This window comes from Crocodylus siamensis, chromosome 2 (genome assembly GCF_052110815.1).
Source record: "Crocodylus siamensis isolate JL-2025a chromosome 2, ASM5211081v1, whole genome shotgun sequence".
Lineage (NCBI taxonomy): Eukaryota > Metazoa > Chordata > Crocodylia > Crocodylidae > Crocodylus > Crocodylus siamensis.
This window is the reverse complement of record NC_143396.1, coordinates 79112456-79135172: the sequence shown is the minus strand read 5'-3', so window position 1 is coordinate 79135172 and position 22717 is coordinate 79112456. Positions and strand designations below refer to the sequence as shown.

The 22717-nt window shown below is 47.6% G+C and overlaps 1 protein-coding gene and 1 long non-coding RNA gene across 4 annotated transcripts in view; one reads left to right on the top strand and one right to left on the bottom strand.

Moving 5' to 3' along the window:
- Positions 1–22717, top strand: part of LOC149870429 (uncharacterized) — a 98397-nt gene that overhangs the window by 38464 nt on the left and 37216 nt on the right. For 2 of the 3 annotated variants that reach the window (XR_016440751.1, XR_016440752.1), the window contains one exon: positions 9043–9117. The exons of the other annotated variant lie outside the window; for it this stretch is intronic. This is a non-coding gene — a long non-coding RNA (uncharacterized LOC149870429). The remainder of the gene's footprint in view (positions 1–9042; positions 9118–22717) is intronic. 3 annotated transcript variants of the gene reach the window in all.
- The window catches only part of MFAP3L (microfibril associated protein 3 like), a 56860-nt gene that overhangs the window by 5926 nt on the left and 28217 nt on the right, over positions 1–22717 (bottom strand). Inside the window, exon 2 of the mRNA XM_090036200.1 lies at positions 6652–7056. Coding sequence (XP_089892326.1) covers positions 6652–6973 — 322 coding nt within the window. The 5' untranslated portion in view covers positions 6974–7056. The remainder of the gene's footprint in view (positions 1–6651; positions 7057–22717) is intronic.

The window sequence follows — 22717 nt, the reverse complement described above, 5'->3', positions numbered from 1 at the left end:
CCAGCTACCTATTGATTAGCTCCAAAAAGTCCTAAACTGACACAGTCCTGTCTGCCTTTGTTCTGTCTCCCACAGCACGGACCACAGCCAGCACATGGTGTACTAGCTAATGCTGACAGGTGTCTGTGTAAGGCAGAGGGAACAGGGGAATCCCTGATTCAGCAGGAAGTGGGGAGGGGGAGGGCAGGAGTAGGAGAAAGCCAGGCAGACACTGCTGTACCTACAGTCTCTGCCAGAGCTGCAGCCAGGGAACAGAGGGGAGGGGCCAGTCCAGCTCTCTAGAGCAGAGTGCCCTGCCCAACCCAGACAGTTGCTGGAATGCTGGGAGACTCTAATTTCACTTAAACTAGGAAGGGGTCTGGGACAGACATTGAATAAACCAGTTTGACCCAAATCAGTTAAATCTGATACTACATTCAACCACATTTATCTCGTACTAGTTTTAGCTATTTTCAAACCAGTTTATATGCACTAAACATCTGTTCTGTTAGAGGTTTAAACCAGTTTCTGACCTAATTTTGTAGGACAAATGCTTTCTTCTTGGACAAATGTTATGATTGTAGCCAGACAGTAGCCAGACAAGTTGAGTCTGACTCCCTGAATTTCAAATGAAGACCCTCCACATAAAACAACACATAAGCAGGGAAGGAAATCAGGGTCTGTGATTAAAGGATAAAGCAACACAAACTGTATGCAGTGGCTGTGAAGTGGTAGCTCCTGTACTACAACCTCACCTTCTGCTGCAGATTGATACATATATGCATTTAATTCTCTCCTCTATTTCATCCTCTTTGGAGGGACAGTTTTGTTTTGTAAAGATTATTTTATTTCTAAGAATTTTTTTGGGTAGTTTGAAATTCATTAGACAAACTGCCTTCAGTTTATGAAACTGAGAATAAATTGGGAGCTTTCAGTTTTTGGATTAGAATAATTTTCAAAAACCTTACTAACTAACTTGTTTTATACCCAGTGAAAATCAACTCCTTATTACTTTTGCCATTATATAGGCAAAGTTTAGATTTAAATTCCAGTTCCATAACTAAGTTGCATTTTAAGTGACTATCTTTAAACAACTATTTCAAGGCTAGGAAGATATTTATGCCCTGTGACCCTTAACTTTTGAGGGATTTTAATTCTTTAGTTGTTTTTCCACAACAGTATAAAGTTCTGTAATTTTCTAATGGAGTTATACCATCAAAAAGCTCTTAATTCTATTTTCATTGTATGAAAGCATAAATCTTTGAAAGATTTTTAGTGTTTGTAGGTATAATTTTGTCCATACTATTATGGAAGATACAAATTCTATAATGATGGCCCTACAGCTGCAATTTTCTACTCGCAGTATAAAATACAGTACAGCAGAATACACAAGGAATGTATATACTAAAGTACAGTTATGATCACAACTAATATAAGTCAATACTAGATTACAGAGACAGTTATCACTTATAAGAAACAAGGAAATGTACAGTTAATGCTTCTTTTAGGTAACTTCAGTATTTTGGTAAACCAGCTATTACAGTATGCCACCTCAGCGTAAATTATAAGTTCAACATGACTAAGGAAAGGGCTGTAAGTTTTCTGTGTGACTATGTATAATTATTTAGGCTGGCATGTACAGCTGTATGAGTACATCTCAAACCCACCATGGCTGTATGCAGATGTATGTTTCTACTGGAAAAAATTTAGTCCAGTAGAAAAATTGCCCAGGAGCTTGCCTGTGGCTGGAGAGTTTCACAGGCAAGCTCTCCAGCTAGGGGGTACTAGAGGGCTGCCCCTTGGGCCACCCTTGCCCTTATGGAGCCCGTTAGTTGACAGCCTGCTCTCCTCCCTGCCTGGGCAGGGGGCAAGATGTCAAGTGGAGTTGACTCCTGCTGAAAAGGTAGGGCCCCAGCCCCAGGAGAATATCCCCATGTTCCACCACTCAGCTGATTGGCAGGAAGGGGGCATTCTCCTATGGTGGGAACCCTCCAGGCTGCTCTAGGGGTGCAGGGAGAAGGTCGGGAGAAATCTGCCGCTGGAGCAAGGCTCCCTGCCTCACTCTGTACTTCTCCAGGCCGACCTAGAGCAACGTGGGGTAAGGCAGGGGGCATTTCATGATGGTGGCAAGGCCTCTGAGCCTTGCTGCTGTGACACAGCAGCTTGTGTCACTCTGTTCTGCTTGGAGTTAGCTGGGCAGTGTGGGCAGCAAGGAGAAGCACACCAGGTGGGACTCGGAGCAGCTGGGAGAGTTTCTCCCAGGAGAATGAATGTCCGCACACTTTCACCTGTCTTAATTTGTCCAGGGACCAGGAGGAGTAGATTTTCTGGGAGTGTAGAGAAGACATGAGGGAAACTTCTCCTGCCCTTCCCACAGACAGAGGGGAGGGATAGAGCAGCTGCTGGGGTCCCTCATCTGGGGAAAGAGTCAAGGGCTTTGCCTAATTGCTCCCCTCCCAGACTGCTGCTGCTTCCTGCCTCTTTTTCAAACTGGACACTGAGGAAGGGGCTTGGGGGGCTTTCCCCAGAGCTCCACCTGCTTTGCTCTATGCCTGGATACCAGAGATCTGAATAGTTACCCCCCAAAGTATGGCCTTTGACTTCTTCCTTATTTGAGCCCAGGAGGTTCTTCCTCCATGGTACCTGGGAATCACAAGGGAAAAGAGTGAAAGCAAAGAAGAGATTGGGTTCCTGCTTTCATTTCTGGTACTCAGACCTGGTTTTGCTTACAGCAACTCCAAACTTCAATTTTTGGGAAAGGCCTGCTCAGTCCTTTGGCATTAAGTGTGTCTTTACACGTGCTGCAGGGCTCGAGGGGGGCTCTCAAAGAGGTTTGATTAATTAGAGCACCCGCAGCACCTCCTTATTCAGCGTTCTGTGCTTTAAAATGGTGGCAGGGATGCTTTAACTTTGTTTGATGAACTTTAGTTTGTAACAGGGAGCCTGTCCTGGGCTGATCTCACTGGGGCCCACCTCCCTGTTTCTGGGCTAACTGCCCGCCTTCTCGCCCACCACGCCTTGTTGGTTCATTGATGTAGTTCATTGATGTAATTAAGCGGGAGGCTACCCATTTTGTTTTGCCCAGGGAGCACTATCTGCGGTTCTGTTCCTCCCCTGTGCCATGGCCCAAGCCTCACAGATGGCATCCAGATGTTCTCAACAGTCACCAGCCCCACACTGGGCCCCAGACTTCTCTGATCAGGACCCCTTTAAGATCCTTCCATTCTGGTGGCCTAATCCTCCTTCATCCTGGGCAGCATAGTTCCCTGCACTGCTCCCCCTTACAGGTGTGGTCCCCCCAGGACCTTTGGCTACTAGCCCTGACCCACTTCCAGGCCAGTCAGAACCCCAGGCCCTCAGCTCTTGGGTGTTCCTCGCAGTGGGCCCCTGACTTTTTGACCCTTCCAGTCCTGGCCCTGGCGTTGACTAGTCAGGGGATGTCCAGACAGGTGCAAGTCTATGGCTCCACTCTCTCCCTCTGGGGTTCCACCTTTCAGTCCCTACAAAGTGGGGAACCCACCCAGCTGTGGGGGCTAGGGGTTAAGGTGCCTCAACGTGCCTTTCACTGGGGTGGTAACTGGCCTGGCATTTCCTGGGGGCTCCCGCGCCACTGGGAGCCCCACCAGGCCACCCACTCCTGGCAGGGTGCAGTTTTAGGTTGTACCCAGGACCAGGAGCCTCCTGACCATTCCCTACAGCTCTTCCCTTACCTCCAGATGATACCAGCAGCCCTGCAGCCAGACAATGTTGTTGCCTGACCTCCAGCAGCAAAACTGCCCTGTTTATATGGGCAGCTCTAGGTTCAAAATGGCTGCCTTCATCAGGCACCTGGCATCTGCCAGCTCCAGACCCTTTTAAGTGGCAGGCACAAACATTGCCCTGCCACACACCCCCACTGCCATTTTGAAGCACAGGCGATCTGAATATACAGATGGAGAGGCTGCTGGAGCTTGCTAATTATCATGCTTCAGCAGACTTGATTAATTAAGTCTGCTCTGATGCGCTGTAATCACAGGACTTTGGAGCAGCGTCCCTACATGTCTACAGGCACCCTAAGATTCTTCAGGTATTCTAGCTTCCAAGCTCATCAGTATTTAATGAGCAAGCACAAGCTGAGTGTGTCTACATGACACATTTACTGCAGAGCTAATAAACTCTGAAGTTAAATGTCTCATGTTTACATGTGCAGTGCTATTAGGCAGGAGTAAACTGCCTAATAATTAACTCTGCAGCAGGTTAGTACTTGTAAATACTATTCTGCTGTGGAGTTTTTTTACTCTGTAGCAGTGCATATGTAGATGCTCAGCCAGCTGGCTGGGGCAAAAGGGTTCTTCAGTGAGGGGGCTCCCAGTTGGAACACTCTCATGCTCCAACCAGTCTGAGGCAGAAATTTTGAATGGAAAATTTCAGCCCAAACAGTTCAATTTTCAGAAAGGTTACATGAAACTACATTGTTACAATGAAAAATGTCAGCAAGTTTAAGAGAGTACTATTGGCCCCACTATGATAGAGTAAGATGCAATGTATTGGTATTGCTAAATTCTTTAATCAGTAGGTCCTTATTCATTGTAAAATAACAAAACAACGTGCTGATACAGCCTTAGTGCAGCTGTTACCAGTGACATAATGGCATTCATATTGTGACTCACTGAGTAGTTTTGTGCCAAAGGATTCTGGCTGAGAATACAAGCCTAATGAGACAACAATTAGACATGGGTAAAAGGAAGGTACCAGTGCTGATTCTCAGGTTATTTTTGCACTAGATAAACTGGAAAGTTATCCAAAGATCTTCAAAGATCTCAGTCACTGGGGGCAAAATTCATGGAACAGCAAAGCGCCCACACAAAGCCCTTTGGACTAGGGACAGACATTCAAAAAGCCTGAGCCTATATGGATTCAATCTGTGCAGGGTAGTCTAACCTGGCTAGACTGAACCAGTTTGCACAGACATCCCAGACATGCAGGCACATACCTGCAGTGGCTCAGGAGAGAAGCCAAGGGCACTAGAGCAGCCCTCCCATCCCTTCCACAGAACTGAGCTGAGGAGGCGCATGGCCAGGTGCTGGCAGGACACTCTGATTGGGCAAACTGATAACACCTCATTAAGAAAACAACAGAGAGACATTACCAGCTACCTGTTGATTCTGCCTGTGATTTAGCACAGAGTGTAGCCAGTATGTGGTCTTCTAACTTAATACATAGACACCTCCTCAGCAAGGCAGAGGGGATGGGGGGAATTCCTGCTTAGCAGGGAGTGGTGAGGGGGAGAGAGCAGGGGAGCAGCCCTCAGTCTCTGCCGGAGATCCAGCCAGGGAGCACAGGGGAGGGGAGCACAGGGAGCACTGCTGAGGAGCAGAGAGCCCTGCCCAGCCCAGGAGCATGCTGGGATGCTGGGGGTGTCTGATTTATCTTAAACCAGCGGTAGGTCTGGGACAGACATTACATAAACCAGCTTGAGCCAAATCAGTTAAGTCTGATATTACAGTCAACCAGGTTTATTGCAAACCAGTTTTAGTCATTTTCAAACTGGTTTATGTGCACTGAACATCTGTTCTGTTACAGGTTTAAACCAGTTTCTGATCACTTAAACCAGTTTATTTGTAATGTCTGTCCCTAGCCTTGAAGTATTTAAGTTCTATTTAAGATGCATTCAGGCTTTAAGCAGATCCTTTACAGCAGTATGAATTTAATTCTGTATTACTTTGAATTTCCAGTTATATGAATATTCTATAATGGAGTGCTACATCCCCACAGATGATTTATCTCGTTTTCCAGTTTGGTACCAAATTATGTAGATTCCACATAAAGTCTATTTTTTACCTGTTCTAAATTCTATGTGACCCTCGCCCTGTGATTGCCTATGCCACTGTACAGAACTTTGGCTGCTGTATTAAAAGGCCTGGGTGAGGAAATAACCACGCTAGGAGAAAGAATACATTTCTTATTGGATAAATATGCTAGGGAGGCTAAAGCTGAAGTAATATAATGCCTTAATCGTCGCGATTGGGGAGTTGAAAGAGCTCTACTATAAAAATCTCAGAGCCTCAGTTACAACACACTCCCATATCTCCTATTGATTATGTGCATTTAATAGTTCAGTCTGTTCCTTTCTGTACTAACACACAGAAAATGGCTGGCTACTTTTGGAAAACCTAATTTAAAAAAAACCAAGTAAACAACTTACAAATATCCAGTTCTACAGAAAGTCATTACCGAAACATACTGTGGTACAGATAGCTGGGTCAATCATTATCTCATCATGCCACAGTTCTCTATCGGGTCATCTATTAATAAGACAAGCCACCCTGCATTTAATATGAAAAAGACTTACTTGACTATATTGTGTTCAAAGCGATCAGAGTGAAAACTTTATAAAAGAACTAAGGGCATCTATACACATGCTCTGGGGTGGGGGGCATTCTAATTAGAGTGGCTCTTGGAAAAACTACTGGTTTAATTGTTTCTCTCAAGGTTGTAAAATAAATGCATTTACAACTGCCATGATCCCAGGAGACTGACTCCTTTCAGTCCCCGCTTGTAACTGTTTATAAGAAAAGAGTACAATAAAGTTATTAAAATTCATGTATATGGACTTAGTCCTCTATAAACAAGGTATTAGCTTTAACATTCTTGTTTGGGTACAATAAATTACTCAAAATATTAAAACCTTACTATTTTTCTCTTCCTCCTTCAGCAAACGGCCATTGGAATTGTACCATTTGTAATGAGGACCAGGGTTGCCTAGGACATTGCAGTCTAGCAAGGCACTACTCCCTTCTTTCACTATAATATGATCGATTCTGGAGATGACCACAGGCACAGATCCCAAGTTCATGTCAGTGCGATTTAAAGTGCTATTAGTCACATCCTCAGCAGTTGTCAAAACTGTTAATAAGATAAAAAGAAGTATGGTAGGCAAAAAGTTGTGGCCGTTCAGTAGTATGGTCATTCTTCTCCAGTAGGCTGCCAGCAGGGAGTTGGGGTAAGGAGTCATCTGTTGAGTTCAGCCCTTTGAGCTGTGCAAGTCAGAGGAAGGTTTTGCTGTGATCCATGAAGTTTTACAGCTAAGAAAAAATCCTATAAAATAAATAAATGGGAAAAAATGAGACATTGTATAAACATTTTATTAAATATGTTCCTTTAATATAATGACACACTCATTAATGTATTTCACAATCATCACTTCAGTGTCTTTCCTAATATCTATGTTATCACCAGGGATCCTGGTTTTCTCTGATTAAAAATTGCAATTTTTCTTATAAAAAATAGCAAATTCTCCGATTTAAAACCCCAAACCCACAATTAACATGCTACACACACACACAAATAAAATACACAAATATATACACGCACATATAAAATATACAATACACACATATATCTACACATACGTATACACGTATGTATACACACACATATATACATACATATAAATAAAGTCAACCGAACACATTTTATTGATATATTTGCAATTTTGAAGCAATTTGGAAGCCTTCCAGTGCCTCAATCAGTATAATAAAATAAATTCTAAATACTTATAAATTTTGGTATTCGATTTTGGGGTTTTTATCATGGAAAATCAGAATTCCTCTGCTCCCTTATCTCACAGAACCCAGATCTAGGCCTCTCACGCCCAAGCCACAGTCCCCTGGCCCTGCTGGTGCCCCTCACTGCCATGGCCCCCTGCCCAAGCCCTGCTGGTGCCCCTCGCCTCCCACACACAGCCCCCTGCCCCCCTCAGCCCTGATGGAGGGGGGCCCCCAGCTGCAAGGGCTACAGAGCCAGGGACCCAGGTCCACAGCCCTCTGCCACCAGGAGCTGGCAGCTGCTGCAGTGTACTGGAGCGTGGAGCCTAGCTCCCCTCCACTTGTGGGCAGCACAGCTGAAGCAGAGCCCATGGAGAGTGCTGGGTGTGGGCTGCCTGCTGCAGGCTTGGGCCAGGAGGGGCCACCTCCCTGCCACTGCATACACTCCTGTGGGGGCAGGACCCATGCCCTCCAGATCTGTGTGCAAGGTGAGGGCGGGTATGGGTGCAGGCTCCCTGCCCCACTGCCCTCCCCGAGGACCTCTGCAGCTCAGTGGATGGGACCTGGGATGGCAAGGCGGAGCAGGGTGGGAAGGGAAGCTCCTCGCTGCTGTGAACCCTGTGCCACCCTGGTAAAGTGCTCGCTGCCCACTCTGCAACAGTGAAGGGCACAATCCCACACCACTGCCCCTGCTGCTGGTGGGCAGGCTGGGGGCACTTCATCAGGGTGACATGAGGCTTGCAGCAGCAAGGAGCTTGCCCACCCAGCCCCACTCTGCCCTACCCTACCATGCTGGGTCGCACCTGCTGGACTGTGGAGCCCCAGGGGGAGGGCAGCAGGGCAGGGAGCCCAAGTCCACAGCCTGCACCCACCTTGTGCACAGATATGGGGGCATGTGCCCAGCATACTCGCCCAGGAGGACAGAGCAGCGGGGAGCTGGTCCTATCCCCCACCAAGCCACCCGTAGCCCCACTGCACTCCCTGCTGGCGCCCTGCAGCCATACATTCTGGCCTCAGGCCCCAAGCTCCATGCACTGCCTGGCTAGGCAGCAGCCCCAGCTCCAGCCCTAGCCCTGCCTAACTCCCGCCCACCTTCCCGCCCTCCTTCCCTATGGGGCCTCACACTTTGCTTCCCTCTGCCCCCTGGACTTACCTGTGGGAGCTGCTCTCCAGGCTGCCTGGCAGCCATGTGCATATGCATGCACTTCTGCCCCACCACCTATGCCAGCCTGTAGAGAGCTCTTTGCAAAAGCAGAAAATCCGCATGGTTCTCTCTTAAATTGAAAAATCCACATTTTTCTCAGGTAAAAAGGGAAATCCACATTTTTTCCAGTTTCTGTGGGAATCCAAAAACCTGGATCCCTGGTTATCATAGTCCCCATTCTTACTAGAGAAAGATGCACATGTTTTTCAGACAATAACGTTGTCCCAAATGACAGGCATGGGAGAAACCCAGGCACTTAGAAGCAATTTTGCTCTAGAAGCAGTTACAAGTTTATTCTAAAAATTCTACTTATAATTTTTCCCCCACATATAGACTGTCAAAATGGAAAAGAAAAGGCCTGTCCTACCTTCTGCACAAGAGGTTCTGCTGCAAGTAAGGAATATTCAGGTAAGGACTGCTGGAGTTAGTGTTTAGGTTCTTAAATATGTGACTGCCCAAATGCTATAGCAACACAGGTGAGATATCATTCATTTTTCTGAACTCAATTCAAGGTGTTAAGCTCTGCAGGAACAATGGAATTTGCTCAAGCTGGAAGAACATAGTTAAAGAAGAGTACCTAATACTTTATAAATACATTAACTTAAATTTTTATAGCAACCAAATCTAAAAGGCAAAAGAAGAGCAATTGGAATGTAATTATGTCTAGAATGTAATTGGCAGACTGGTTTTGGCTGTGTAACATTAAGAGTGCATCTACACCCTCAAACAACTGCGTTTGGGGCAATACAGTAAAGCAGGGCACACTTGCACTGTGCATACTACACCCTACATGGATGCAAAGTAGCACCTTAGAGTGGTCCTGGCCATGAGCCAGAAAATACTGCAGATGGAATTTCACCAGCACATGCCAAGCACTGCTCTGTGGTGGCCATATCATATTCATTTCAGGTCACTGCCAATAAAGCTACTTAGGTGTGGCTGCTGTCACAGGAAGAAAGAGGGCATGCTGTGTCTCACCATGGTCCTTCTCAGCACACTTGGCAATGTAGACATGACCTGAGTGTTTGGGGTAGAGTATTTGTGACAAGTCTTATTAGAGTTTCCTTAACTAACCACCCTGCCTACTCCTTAAGTTCTGTCTTATAAAAGTGACCACAGTTTGGATGTTAAGGGTAAGACTTAAAAGAACACCGACTACTGGCCTCATTATACTCCTGCAGAAAGCGATGGAAGTTTTATTGTTGACTGACAGGAACCAGAGTTAGTTCAAGCTAAGCATTTTTGAAAATCCCATTCATAATATAGTGCGAGGAACCCAATTTATGCTAAATCTAATGATGTCTAATGATAGTATTTTACTGATAGGTTTCATTCTGTCACTCATTCAGCTCAAGTTACTTAGCAGAAATAAACTGTTATATTTGGCATCTCACTATAAACATGTAGGGTGCTGACGTGTGAACCCCCCCCCCCGAAAAAAAAACAAAACAAAAACAAAACAACCTTAAACTGCACTTTAGTGGAGGAGGCAGCATGTTAGTTAGACTCGGGTCCAAAACGTCCGTATACATTGGGCACTTCGGCAGGACTTTTGGGGACTTTTCGGCAGAAAGCCCCGCTGAAGCACATGATTTATACAGACATTGAGTAAGCTGGGTCCAACTAATGCAGTGCCTCTTTTGCGTGTGCGCTGGGCTTAGTGCAATGGTACACCAAGTTTAAAGTATAGCATCTTTTTTGTTTTTGTTTTCTTGTTGTTTTTTTTAAACAGCTGTAGGCAGCCTTAATGACGCCCCCCTCTACAACCCCCCCCCCCCCCCCAAAAAAAAATCAACATTTTCCCTTGCAAAGTAGTTTAATTTTATTTAAGGATTTTGGTTACCAATAGAACACACTGTGGCTTTTTATTCATCTAAGTGTGGAAAAATGACTCTTGGCAAGACTAGTCACTTCCATATATTAAAAGGAGCAATAGAAGTTGAAAAGGGCCTCTTTACTGAGTTCTAAACTGAATGAATACACATCATTGTCTTCCACTGGCAATATTCAACTTAGTTCTTTTTGATTCCCTGCAACACAGAACAATTTACTCCATTACATACACATGGGCATTACTGTTCTTAAAAGAGCAAAACATTTCCATTTGTTTACCAGGAAGGACCATTGTTATAGACTCCAAACAACATTTTTGAAAGGCTATGTGCGCTTGTCAACACTTTAGAATTTGCAGCTTTTTTCATGTTTTGATCATAATCAAAATTTGAAGAATGTCCAATTTGAAGAGCCACAACAAAGATGTCATTTGTCTTTTAAAATCAAATACAGCCATCTCTAGTGGTGAGCACAAAAAGAAAACAATGAATGAGAAGCTCAGAATTATATTTTCTATTCTTCTACTGGCCTTGGGCAGGTCATGAGCAATTAAATGACTTGTGTTTGCTGCTGTCAGAGAGAGAGAGATCAGACCCCTCAAGGTACTTAAGTGGAAGTTAGGGATTTATATGATTAAACCAAATCACTTCTGAGCATGGATAGAAGCCTTAATAAGAGTGCATAAGGTTTTTCGCAGTACAAAATGGAGGTGCTGCAGCCACAGGAGCAGAGCCAGTTTGGAATTCTCTATGGAACCCAGGCACCTAGATTCCATGCAAGTTCAGCTTAAGAGGACCAATGTGGATACACTTATGGCCTTAGGATCTTTTAAAGTGTTTAAACATCACATGGAATCCCTTTCTGAGACAAACTGTCTGTTTTCTTATGGACCTGAGCACTCATACTCCCAAAAAAAGGCATGTTGAACGGTTGGCTCTCCACACCTCTGAAAATAGGGCTCTAGTCTCTCATGTTGGACACCAACATACCAAAAACTCTCTCACAATTTCTGTTTCTAAAACTCGTTAAATACCTACCTAAATTATACTATCTTTAACTTATTCTTTTCCTTTCATTCTGAACACATGCTTGCTAAGTTGTTTTTATTACCTTTGCCCTGAGCAAGCCAACAGAACGCACATCTACAGGAACTGAGAAACCTGCAGCATTAAAGTGTTTCTGTAGAATTTTCTCGTTTCTAGAACGGGAACGTTCATGCAAATGAATGAAGAGCTGTGCTATCTCCTCACAGCGTGGCGGAAGAAATATAAAAAGCAGTAAGCCTGGACTTCCTCCCCCTTTTCCTGCCTGTTGTTTTTAAATAATTTTATTCCTTTATAGTTAGTACCCTTGCTGTCTACAAGTCCATTCATGGCATTTGATGACGTAGACTCGTTCTCCTCTGAAAGAGTTAGTTTGTTACGTGCCATTATAGGCTGTCTTCATTTTATAATGCTTTCAATTAACCTCTTGGAAAAAAACGGGGGAAAGAGAGACAATGTAGCATTAGTCCTCCACTGTCACTATCAAAGCACATGTAGAAACAACATGCTAAGTTACCATAATTATCTACTCTATTAGGTATTTCTTCCTTGCTAAAGTTAATGCTGACTTTTCAGACCTAACACTTTTCCTTCAGAAGGGATGGTCTGATCAAGAAGGAAAAGAGACAATGCTACCATGGCTTCCTGAAGAGACAACCTAACTGCTGAGAAAGTAGTATGAGAGGGCTGGCCCTCTACATAAATACTCAGACCATGTGGTAGGAATGCCAGCTTCAAGTCCCCATCTGCTCAGCTACTTGAAGTTTCCAATTTTTTGCCCAATTTTGCCACTCTTGTGGCGTTCTTGTTGAAGTGTGCAGACATGTTGCAAAAATACAGTCTTTACAATGAACCTTACAGAAAAACATAGTGTCTACTTGGGCTGTGCAAAAGGGCACCATCCTGTCTTGACTTGCATTTCGATGTTTCAATGGAACAGCATTTTGTTTCAACTTGAAACCGCTGTTCCATTTCATTTTGTTGAAACAGTTTCACTGTTTCAACGTTTCGCTCGTAGCCTATAACGGGGAAGCTCGAAACAGCCTATAATGTTGTCCTTTCTGGCCTAATGTGGATGAAACTTGCAGGAATGGTAGCCCCTTCTGAGGGCATGAAGCCTGCCAAATTTCAAGGAAATAGGTTCAGGGGGTTCAGAGAAAATGGACCTCAGATTCTTGAAAGCAAAACTTGTCACATGTACTGTAAAAGCTGCCTTAACCGGCACCTTACAAGCTGGCATGCTCTATTAACCAGCGTGCCGGCTTGCAAGGTAAAAGTGAAACTGGAAGTGCCCACTGTGGCACTTCCAGTTTTGCCAAGCCCCCATGGCCCAGAGCCAAGCAGCCTGCACTGCCAAGCCCCATGGCCCGGGGCATAGCAGGCTATGCGGTGCCCACCTCCTTGTCCCTCGGGAGGGTTGGCAATGCAGCAGGAGAGGCGGAGATATGGTGGGAGGGGCAGTGATGCCCCAGATGTGGCAGGAGAAGTGGCCCCATTATCAATTTTCTTATCCATTATCAATTAACCGGCATATTTTGTTATCCAGCATCCCCCATTCCCCATCGGTGTCAGATAACAAAGCTTTTGCTGTATGTGTTAAGCCACAGCAGAGTCAAAACTGCAGGCATACTAGCCCCTGCTGAGGCCACAAAGCCTGCCAAGTTTCAAGGAGATAGGTGCAGAGGTTTTGGAGAAATTGCGCCTCAATCTGCGGACAAGCAAAACTCGTGACATGGGTGACACTGTGTGTGTTCAGGCGCAGCAGGGTGAAAGCTGCAGGCATGCTAGCCCCTGCTGAGGCCACAAAGCCTGCCAGCTGTCAAGGAGATAGGTGCAGACTCCCCCTGCACCTCTGGCTGTTAACAGGCAAAACTCATGACATGGGTGCTGTGTCTGTCTTGGGCCACCCGGGGGGCCAGGGTGGGGACGGAAAGTACTGCAGGCCTGGCTGCTAGGCCCTGCTGTGGCCATGAAGCCTGCCAGCTGTGTCTGTCTTAGGGCACAGAACAAACTACTGCAGGCCTGCCAGGCCCTGCTGAGGCCACAAAGCCTGCCAGCTGTCAAGGATATAGGTGCAGGGGGGTTCTGGGGCCCTGCACCTCTGGCTGCTAACAGGCAAAACTTGTGACATGGGTGGGTGACACTGCGTGTGTGTGTGTGTGTGTGTGTGTGTGTGTGTGTGTTCAGGTGCGCCCTTCCTGGTGCTGGGGCTTCTGCAGTGTGCCTCACTGAGTCCTCCTCCTCCCCCTACAGCCTCGGTCTGTTCACTACTGTAAACGATGGCAGGTGAAAATAACTTAGCTGGCTCAACACCATCAGCACCAGCAACATCAAAGGTAGCCACTTAGTGCATGTCTGTTAGATGCGCCCTCACTGTGTGACTGTGTGTGCGCGCGCGCGAGTGTGTACACACTTGTGTTCACATGAGTCCTTTCTGGTGCTGGGGCCTCTGCACAACATGGCAGTGTGCCCCACTGAGGCTGCTCCTCCCTTACGGCCTCATCCTGGTCCACCACTGTAAACAACAGCAGGTAAAAATAACGTAGGTGAGCCAGCATCAATAGCACCAGCAGCATCTAAGGTAGGCAAACTGAGCTGTCACTGAGCCTTTCTTTTTATAAAGAAATTGACAGCAAGAAGTAAAGGTGTTGTGTTGGATATATGTTATCTGTGGTATGTGATGGCTTATCTTGTGTTTATATGTTTATTATGAAAAACACTGGAATAGTTAGAGAAATATAATCTTTAGGAAGCTTTCAGGTTGAAAAACCCTTTGTCGGGCTGAGGAAGTACCTGCAGTTGGTGTGTCTCTTGGTCCTGGATGGAAGGAATAGTAAAGAAGCCAGAGGCTGGGCTGGTGCACAATGCAGGCAAGAGAGCCAGTCAGTGAAAATGGAAATGGAGGCATCAGGGGTGAGGGACAGGCTGGGGTGAGGTGGGGGGCGGGGGGATGTAGCAGTGCAGGCAAAAGTGCAGAGGTGCCTAGGGAGTCAGATGTCTGGCAGGTCACAGCGTGCCAGAATTCCACTGTCAGTGTCTATATTGAATTCATGAGTTTCTGTACCTACTACCTAGGAGGCTGATGAAGTGCAGTTCATAGGCCCAGCTCTGAAAAGTGGTTTGTATATTCAAACAAGCACCTAACCTCATCACCAGAACCGAAGCCAACTTCCCACAGCTCAAAACACAAAAAGTGCCAACTCTCTCCAGTACCCCTACAAACTGCCAACCAGAATCTACCAAAGACAACAAAACCCAACCACTTGTGGGGGCACATTCATCACCAAAAAAAACCCCTGCCTCCAGTCTCTCAGGCTTGATCCTGAGAGGGAACAAATTACAAACCACTTTTCACAGATAGGCCTATGAACTTCACTTCTTCAGCCTCGTAGGTACAGAAACTTATAGACACAATACAGGCAGTGGAATTCTGACACTGCAACCTGCCAGACATCTGACTCCCCAGGACTGTGTGTGTGCGCGCATTAGCTGGAGGTTATGGAGTCTTCTCCACACCTTTCACCAGGGGATCATTGGCCCTGCATTTATGGAGCTGCTGCACTACCAGCAGTCCCATCAGGCCTCCCTACCCTGGCAGGGTGCAGTTTTAGTGGTCATGCCCAGGACCTGGGGCCTCCTCCTTCCCCACAGCCCCAGTCCATACCTCCAAGTTTGTCCTGGCAGGGGAGTGAGCTCAGCAGCAACATGTTCTTCCCCTGCTGGCTGGTGATGCAGTGAGTGCCCCCTCTAGCTGGGAGCAGGGCATTAACTGGTTTTTAAAAAATGAAAAAAGGAAATCGGTGTGGATGGAGTGAGGAGGGTAGCATTCAGTCTGTCTGCACCTGGAGCTTGGGGAACCCCAGCAGTGGGGGGTTCACCTTCAGGAACACCAGCTGCTCCACCAAACCAGGATCCAGGCAGGTACAGTGGGGTGTCACTACATCCCCAGCAATGCTGAATACCCTCTCACTCAAAACACTGGTCGGTGGACAGGACAGGAGCTCACAGGCAACTGTGGCCAGATCCGGCCATATCTGGCTGCAGCTTGCCCAGCAGGCCAAGGGATCACATAGCAGTGGCTCCATGTCCTCAGCAAGATAGGCAGCCACCAAGGCGTGAGCACTACCTGCCTGATGGTGGGGTCTAGTGGCTCTGGACCCCACCATAGAAGCCATGCCCTTAGCCCATATTGGCAGCACTTGTGGTGGAGGACAAGACTGGCTGGTGTGCTAGCAGGGGACAGTGGATCCCCCTGTTCCACATCCCCCCGCCTCCGCCGTTCTGCCTCCCTGACTTTCTTTACTGGTGCCTCCATCCACTGATTCAGCGTTTGGCTGCTGCCTACAGTGCCCTTTAGCCTTGGGTCACACATGGCAGCCAGCATGTGGACTGTACTGGATCGCAAGGGATCAAGCCATTTCCTGATGCCCTCCTTCAGCCGCCCCACCATCTGGTGACAGTGGCTTGCCCTGGCCAGGAACATTGATCCCCTGGAAACTCCCCATTTGGCTCTGAAGTTCCCTCACTCTGGGGATCACCTGGCTAAGGAGGGCATCAGCAGCACTGAGGCTCTTGTTGGGCCCATGGGAGGGAAGCAGTGAGATGGTATCTCACTCAGCTCTGTTCAGGGGGGCACTGATCCCAATCTCCCTGAGCAAAGCCATCTCATGGATGGCATTCTGTTGCTCCACCAGCTTCTCGAGCATCAGGTATGTGGAGTTCCACCGACTCTCCACATCCTGCATGATTTTGTGCTGCAGGATGCTCAACTCTGCCTGTTTCTCCCACAGCATCTTGCCTCCCTTGATGCTGTAGTGGAAGTAGCCTGCCACCTTCCTGCATTCTGAAATCAGCTGGCTTGTAGCAGTAGTGGTGGCAGTGACGTCACCGACAGCCTTGTCCCCCTCCAAGGCATCCCTCACTATTAGGTGCAGTCTGCGTGCCACTCAGCAGATGTCAACATAGTTGGCATCACAGACAGCCTTCACCATATTGGCCCCATTGTTGGTGACCATGAACCCACAGATAAACTTGGTCTGCCCAGCGAGCCACCTCTGCACCATGTGGTTCATGGCCCCCATGATCTCCCTTGCTGTGTGGGACTCATCCAGCACCTTGGCTTGCAGTAGAGCCCACCGATGGCCTGACCGATTGCACCAGTGCCCTGTGAGGGAGAGGTAGGAGTGATTGCCACCCCGGCTGCTTCAGATGTTGGAGGTGAAGGTGCAGGATGCTCAGTTCTTTTTGTTTATCCTGCAGCATCTTGCTCTCTTTGATGCTCTGGCAGAAGTAGCCTACCACCTTCCTGCATTCTGGCCACAAGCAGGGAGGTGTTGGGGAAATACACAGAATGCCTGGCCGGCTCCACATCTTCCCACTTGCGGCTGGAGTGCCTGGACAGGGGCAGGTGAAATTGAAGTGGCTGTAGCATGCTTTAAAGGAAGCTGCATGTGGAAGCACCAGCTGGGAGCAGGGAGATGTGGAGCCAGCTGGGCAGTCAGGGCACTCAGTGTTGTTCACTGTATGAAGGTAAAGGGGACTGTGCCCCCAGATCTGTATGGGGGGCAGGCTGTGGGCTTGAGCTCCTTCCCTGCTTCCCTCCCATGGGGCCACTGTAGCCCAGCAGGCAAGACCCGGTATGGCTAGGAACAGCAGGGCAACGCCAGGATCTCCTTGTCCCCCACCACACCCCCTGCTGCTCTGAGTGGCAGAGCCCTGTACCGCTTCCCTCAGTGCAGCCCCTTGTGCAGGAGGTGCATCGCTGGGGCAGTGCAAAGCCAGCAGCTGCTAGGACAGGCTTGTCCAACATCCAGCCCATGGGGCGCCATCCGCCCTGCCAAGGCATTTTCTGTGGCCTGTGGTGCTATGACAGGAAACCCCTGCTGAAGAGCTGGGGAAGGGACAAGGTTCCCACATGTACTGCGTCAGTGTGGCGCGGCCCGGCCCAGCTGGGTCCCTCGTGGGGCCGGACCCCCCCTCAGCTGGGGGCCGAGCTGGCTACAGCTGCAGAGCAGCCCTGCCCCGCCCCGAGGAGCCGGTGCCGCGGGCTTCGGGCAGGCGCAGGTGCAGGACATAGCCTTCACGTGAGAACTTTGCCGCTGGGTGGCGGAGGAGCGGCTCCGCTTGTGGGCCCAGGTCACGGCGCTCGACAGTGGGGAGGATGCACGTCCGGGAGTGCCCATGCTCCTGCCCCCGCCCTGACACGAGCCCGTGCCCATGCCCTGCGCTGCCAGAGCGGCCCCGCGCAGGAAGCCAAGCACTGCCAGCCCGCACCTGTCTCCTCACCTACCCGCTTGAAGCCAGCCCCTCTGCCCTGCCCCACAGCAAGGTGGCGCCTGCTCCCTGGCCCATCTTCCCCTGGATGCTGCAGCTCTGTGGGCCTGGCCGCCCACGCATAAGGTCCCGAGTCCCGAGGGGGCCACTTCTCATGTGCTGCTGGGGAAGGGAGGCGACGCAGGCACACAGCCACCGAGGCAGCGAGGTGGGCAGTGGCAGAGCGGAGGGCACCTTTCCCGCACATCCCAGGGAGGCTGTGGCTGGGAGGACGAGGAGTCTGGACTGGGGCTCCCGTGCATGGCAGCAGCTCTCCCCACCCTGCTCAGCTCCGCTCCGCTCCATGCCTGGCTGCAGCTGCGACTGTGCCCAGCTGAGCTGCAAGTCTCTCTCGCAGCCTTTCAGATGCACTGAGGAGCCCCCGGTCCCTTCTCCCTCCCCTCCTGCCTGCCCCTTGCAAGGCAGTGAGAGGTGGAGGCTGCAAAGTGCTGCTCAGGTGTCTCCCGCCGAGACACATCCCTCCATCTTTGATTATCCCTCCACTCTGGCTGATATCTTTTCCACATTTGTTCTGTCGACTTGCATTATGCAACAGTGTTTATTTTAGTCGAGTTTTTTTTTATTATTTCATTGTTGCTTTTATGATGTTTTTATTTTGGATTTTAAACCACATTTCCAGGCCCACTTCATTGTCACTTCCTGCAACTTCACTGGTGTCAAATGTCACGTGACATCACTTCCTAATGTGATACCGCTTCCTGTGAGGTCTTTGAATATGGCTCGCCGGCCCACTGGGTGATAAAAAGTTCGTGATCCGGCCTCAGCAGCTTCAAAAAGGTTAGACACCCCTGTGCTAGGAGATCCCGATGTGGCCCTGTTGGGTATTGCCAGCAGGGCTACAGCAACCCCGCGGGGAAGAAGCAGGGAGGGAGCTCAAGCCCACAGCCTGCCCCATGTACAGATCTGGGGGCACGGGTCCCCCTTACTCCCTGGGACTGCGTGCTGCTGCCAGGAGCCAGCCCCACCCCTGCCTGAGTCAGCAGCAGGCAGCAGCAGTGAGGGAGCTCCATGCTCCTGCTGCAGCTGCCTTGTGTTGGGGGCAGGGAGCTGTGGACTTGGGTCCCTGGTCCCATAGCCCTGGCAGCTGGGGGCCCCTCTGGCAGGGCAAGAGGGCAGAGGCTGTGGGTGGGGGGGGCAAGGGACATAATCAGGCCTGTTGTGGGGGCAAAGGGAGGCACCAGCAGGGTTGGGGAGGCTGTGGGGGTCAGTGAGGGACAGCAGGGGGGGATGTGCTGTGGGTGGGCCTTTAATCCTGTAATCATGGAGTTTTGGGGTTTTATCAGAGAATTTGCATTTTTATCATGGAAAACCAGGATCCCTGGTCATTAGTATGTTAGAATGTATCAATATGAGCACCACTTGCAAGTCAAGGGAAGTGATTCTTCCACTTTATCCACCACCGACAAGGCCTCTCTGGATTATTATGTCCACTTAGGTCCTACGCTTCAAGAAAGAGGTGGAAACATTAAACAGAGTCTAGAGAAGGTCTAGGCAACGTAATAAGAAAAGGCTGGAAGAACTGGGATTCTTTAGGCTGAAGAAGAGAACACTGAGTGGGGATTTGATATCAGTCATCAAATATCTGAAGGTAATAAAGAGAACAGTGATAGACTATTCCGTGGCCACAGGGGACAGGACAAGAAGTTTTAAATTACAAAAAGAAAACTTAGCGAGGAAGTTCTTAATATTCAGCCTAAGAAAGTGCTTAAGATTGGAACACACCAAGTAGAAAAGTTATGATATTTCCATCCTTGGAAGTTTAAAAAGATGGATACCTGACTGGAATGGTTTAGACAGGTATGCTGCTGCTTGGGTTGGAAGTTAGATGACTTCCTTAGGTCACTTCCATTCCTATTTTCCTATGATTTTATTAATTATTTTGACCTGTCTGAAATTCTTTATTTCAATTTTGATTGAAAGTTCTCACTGAATTCAGCAGAAATTTGCTAATGGTTCCAGGCAACCACATCTACATTTTTCAGTGAATAAAATATTTAACTGAACTCTAGAAATAAAAGTTGAAAAAAAAAAAAAGTCCTTTAAGCTTGCCTGTTTATCACAGGAACTATTCATGTGTTACCATCAGCCCATTAATACTGCATCTAGTCATGCTTTATAATTGCACATTCACCAGAATAGGATTGCATACAGAATTAATTTAGACAGTATTATAGATTTGCACTGTGCTATGCAGAAAAGTTACAAGACAAGTTACAGTGCTTGGCAAGAGAAAAGGAACAAAAACAGTTTAGTACAATGGGAAGGGCAAAGCTACAACATAAACAAATCAAGAGGTTTATGGCTCATGGCAAATTAAATCATGGGGATAATCATGCCGGATGGGGTACAGAATGAGCAGGGTAGAAATGACTGCCTCCCTATTGTTGCCGTAGAACTGGTGTCTGATCAGTTAAAGAAATTAGACATACATAAGTAGCAGGACCAGATGAACTTCATCTGAGTGTGCTGAAGGAGCTAACCGATGTCATTGCAGAGCCGCTAGCAAAACTGTTCCAAAACCTGTGGCACTCTGGAGAGGACCATGGGGACTGGAAGAGGGCCAATGGTGTGCCCATCTTCAAGAAGGGGAGGAGGGAGGACCTGGGTAACTACACACCAGTTAGCTTAACTTCTATTCCAGAAAAATCCTGGAAACGTTCATTAAGGAATCTATGTGCAATCGGCTTGAAGAAGGTATGATTCTGAACGACAGCAAGCATGGCTTTGTCGTGGGTAGGTCTTGTCTAACCAACCTCATCTCCTTTTACAGTTAGGTGACTCACCACCTGGATAAGGGAGAAGTGATAGATAGTGTATAACATGACTTTGAAAAAGCCTTTGATCCGGTATCCCACAATGTTCTCATGAGAAAATTGGAAGATGGTGGCCTTAACTGTGAGACAGTTAGGTGGGTACGAAGCTGGCAGCAGGGTAGGACTCAGAGAGTCCTAATGAACAGATCTGTGTCTTGGCGAGACGCAGGCAGAGGTGTCCTGCAGAGGTCAGTGCTCGTTCCTGTACTTTTTAACATCTTCATCAATGATTTGGATGAGGGGGTAAAGAGCTCACTGGCCAAGTTCGCAAATGACACCGAGTTATGGGGAAGTATGGTCATGCTTGAAGATAGGCTACAGACACAGGCAAATCTAGACAGGCTAGCAAATTGGGCGAGTCAGAACCAGATGAAGTTCAACATCGAGAATTATAAAGTGCTCCACCTGGGGACGAATAATCCCTTGCACCCCTACAGCACTGACAAGCACTATGATTGAAAGAGACCTGGGGGTAATAATAGATGACAGCATGAATATGAGCCTGCAAGGCAACTCTGTTGCCAGAAGGGCAAATAATTCTCTGGCATGCATCGATCAACGCACCTCCGGCAAGACCAAGGAGGTCATTCTTCAGCTCTACTCGGCACTGGTGAGACCCCAACTGGAGTACTGCATCCAGTTCTGGGCGCCACACTTTAACAAGGACACGGTACAACTTGAGAGAGTCCAGAGAAGGGGTACCCATATGATTAGAGGCTTGCATGGAAGGGCTGAGGGACTTGGGACTCTTCAGCCTAAAAAAAGAGAAGGCTGAGAGATGACTTGGTAGCAGTTTACCGCTACGTCAGGGGAGTGCATCAGGGGCTCGGTGAACAACTGTTCACCAGAGTGCCTTTGGGGAGAACCAGGAGTAATGGCCACAAACTCCTAGAAGACTGTTTCAGGCTCAACATTAGGAAAAACTTATTTGCAGTTAGGGTGTCCTGACTGTGGAATAAGCTCCCTCCAGACATGGTGCAATCACCTACCCTGGACATCTTTAAGAGGAGACTGTTCAGTCATCTTGCTGGGGTCACCTGACCCCACCTGTCTTTCCTGCCTGGTGCAGGGGGCTGGACCCAATGATCTTCTGAAGTCCCTTCCAAACTTACAATCTATGAATTTTTTTTATTTTAACTTTCTATATTAGTTTAGAGAACGAACAATTTCAGGATAGTGGTCAAAGAGGAGTTTAGCTCAGAAAATAACTGGAACCAGAGTAGAGGCAGAAGTGAAACTAAAAGGATGTTCCAGATAAGGGATGAAGAAGAAATAAAAAGCATGAAAAAAAAATGCAAAAAAAAAAAATAAATAAAAAAAAATCAATTGCACGAGAAGATCAGCAACACAATAATAAGCACTGAGTTAGAGTAGGGGACAAATGGGAGCATAAAGGGTCACAAGACAAGATGTAGGGCAGAGCTATGCAGAACTGAAGATAAGGATCAGGCATTTGAATATAATACAGGAATGCAGAAGGCAATGGAGGACTGACTATTCTACTTCATGTTGGATGGCTTTATTTTGTAGTCTGGGGAAATGAGAGAGAGAGAGAAAGTAGGTGAAGCAGCCAAGTTAAGGGATGATTTGGGCAAAGACCAATGTTTCAGACATACAGACAAGAGGAAAGGACAGGTTTTTTTTTTTTCCAAGGTAATTTTCTGTGTGTAAAAAAGAAATACTACAGCTTGGCAACAGTGCCTGGTTGTGGAAAGGAAGAAACATGTAAGAAGTTAAGGTTATTTTGTGTGCACATACTCACTCACTCACTCTACTTCCACAGGTGTGACTAGAGCAATGGTTCCATGGTAGACTATACTTGACCCACTAGCCTATCTTCCCAGGCATACTTGTAACTTACTCAGAAGTTTGGTAATTTTGAGCTACAAAAGTATTTATTTTTATCCCCTACTAAAATTACATGGCCTATGGTGCAAATAGGAAACAGCTGTTTCTAAAGAATTCCTATGTTTTAGGATTAGTAAC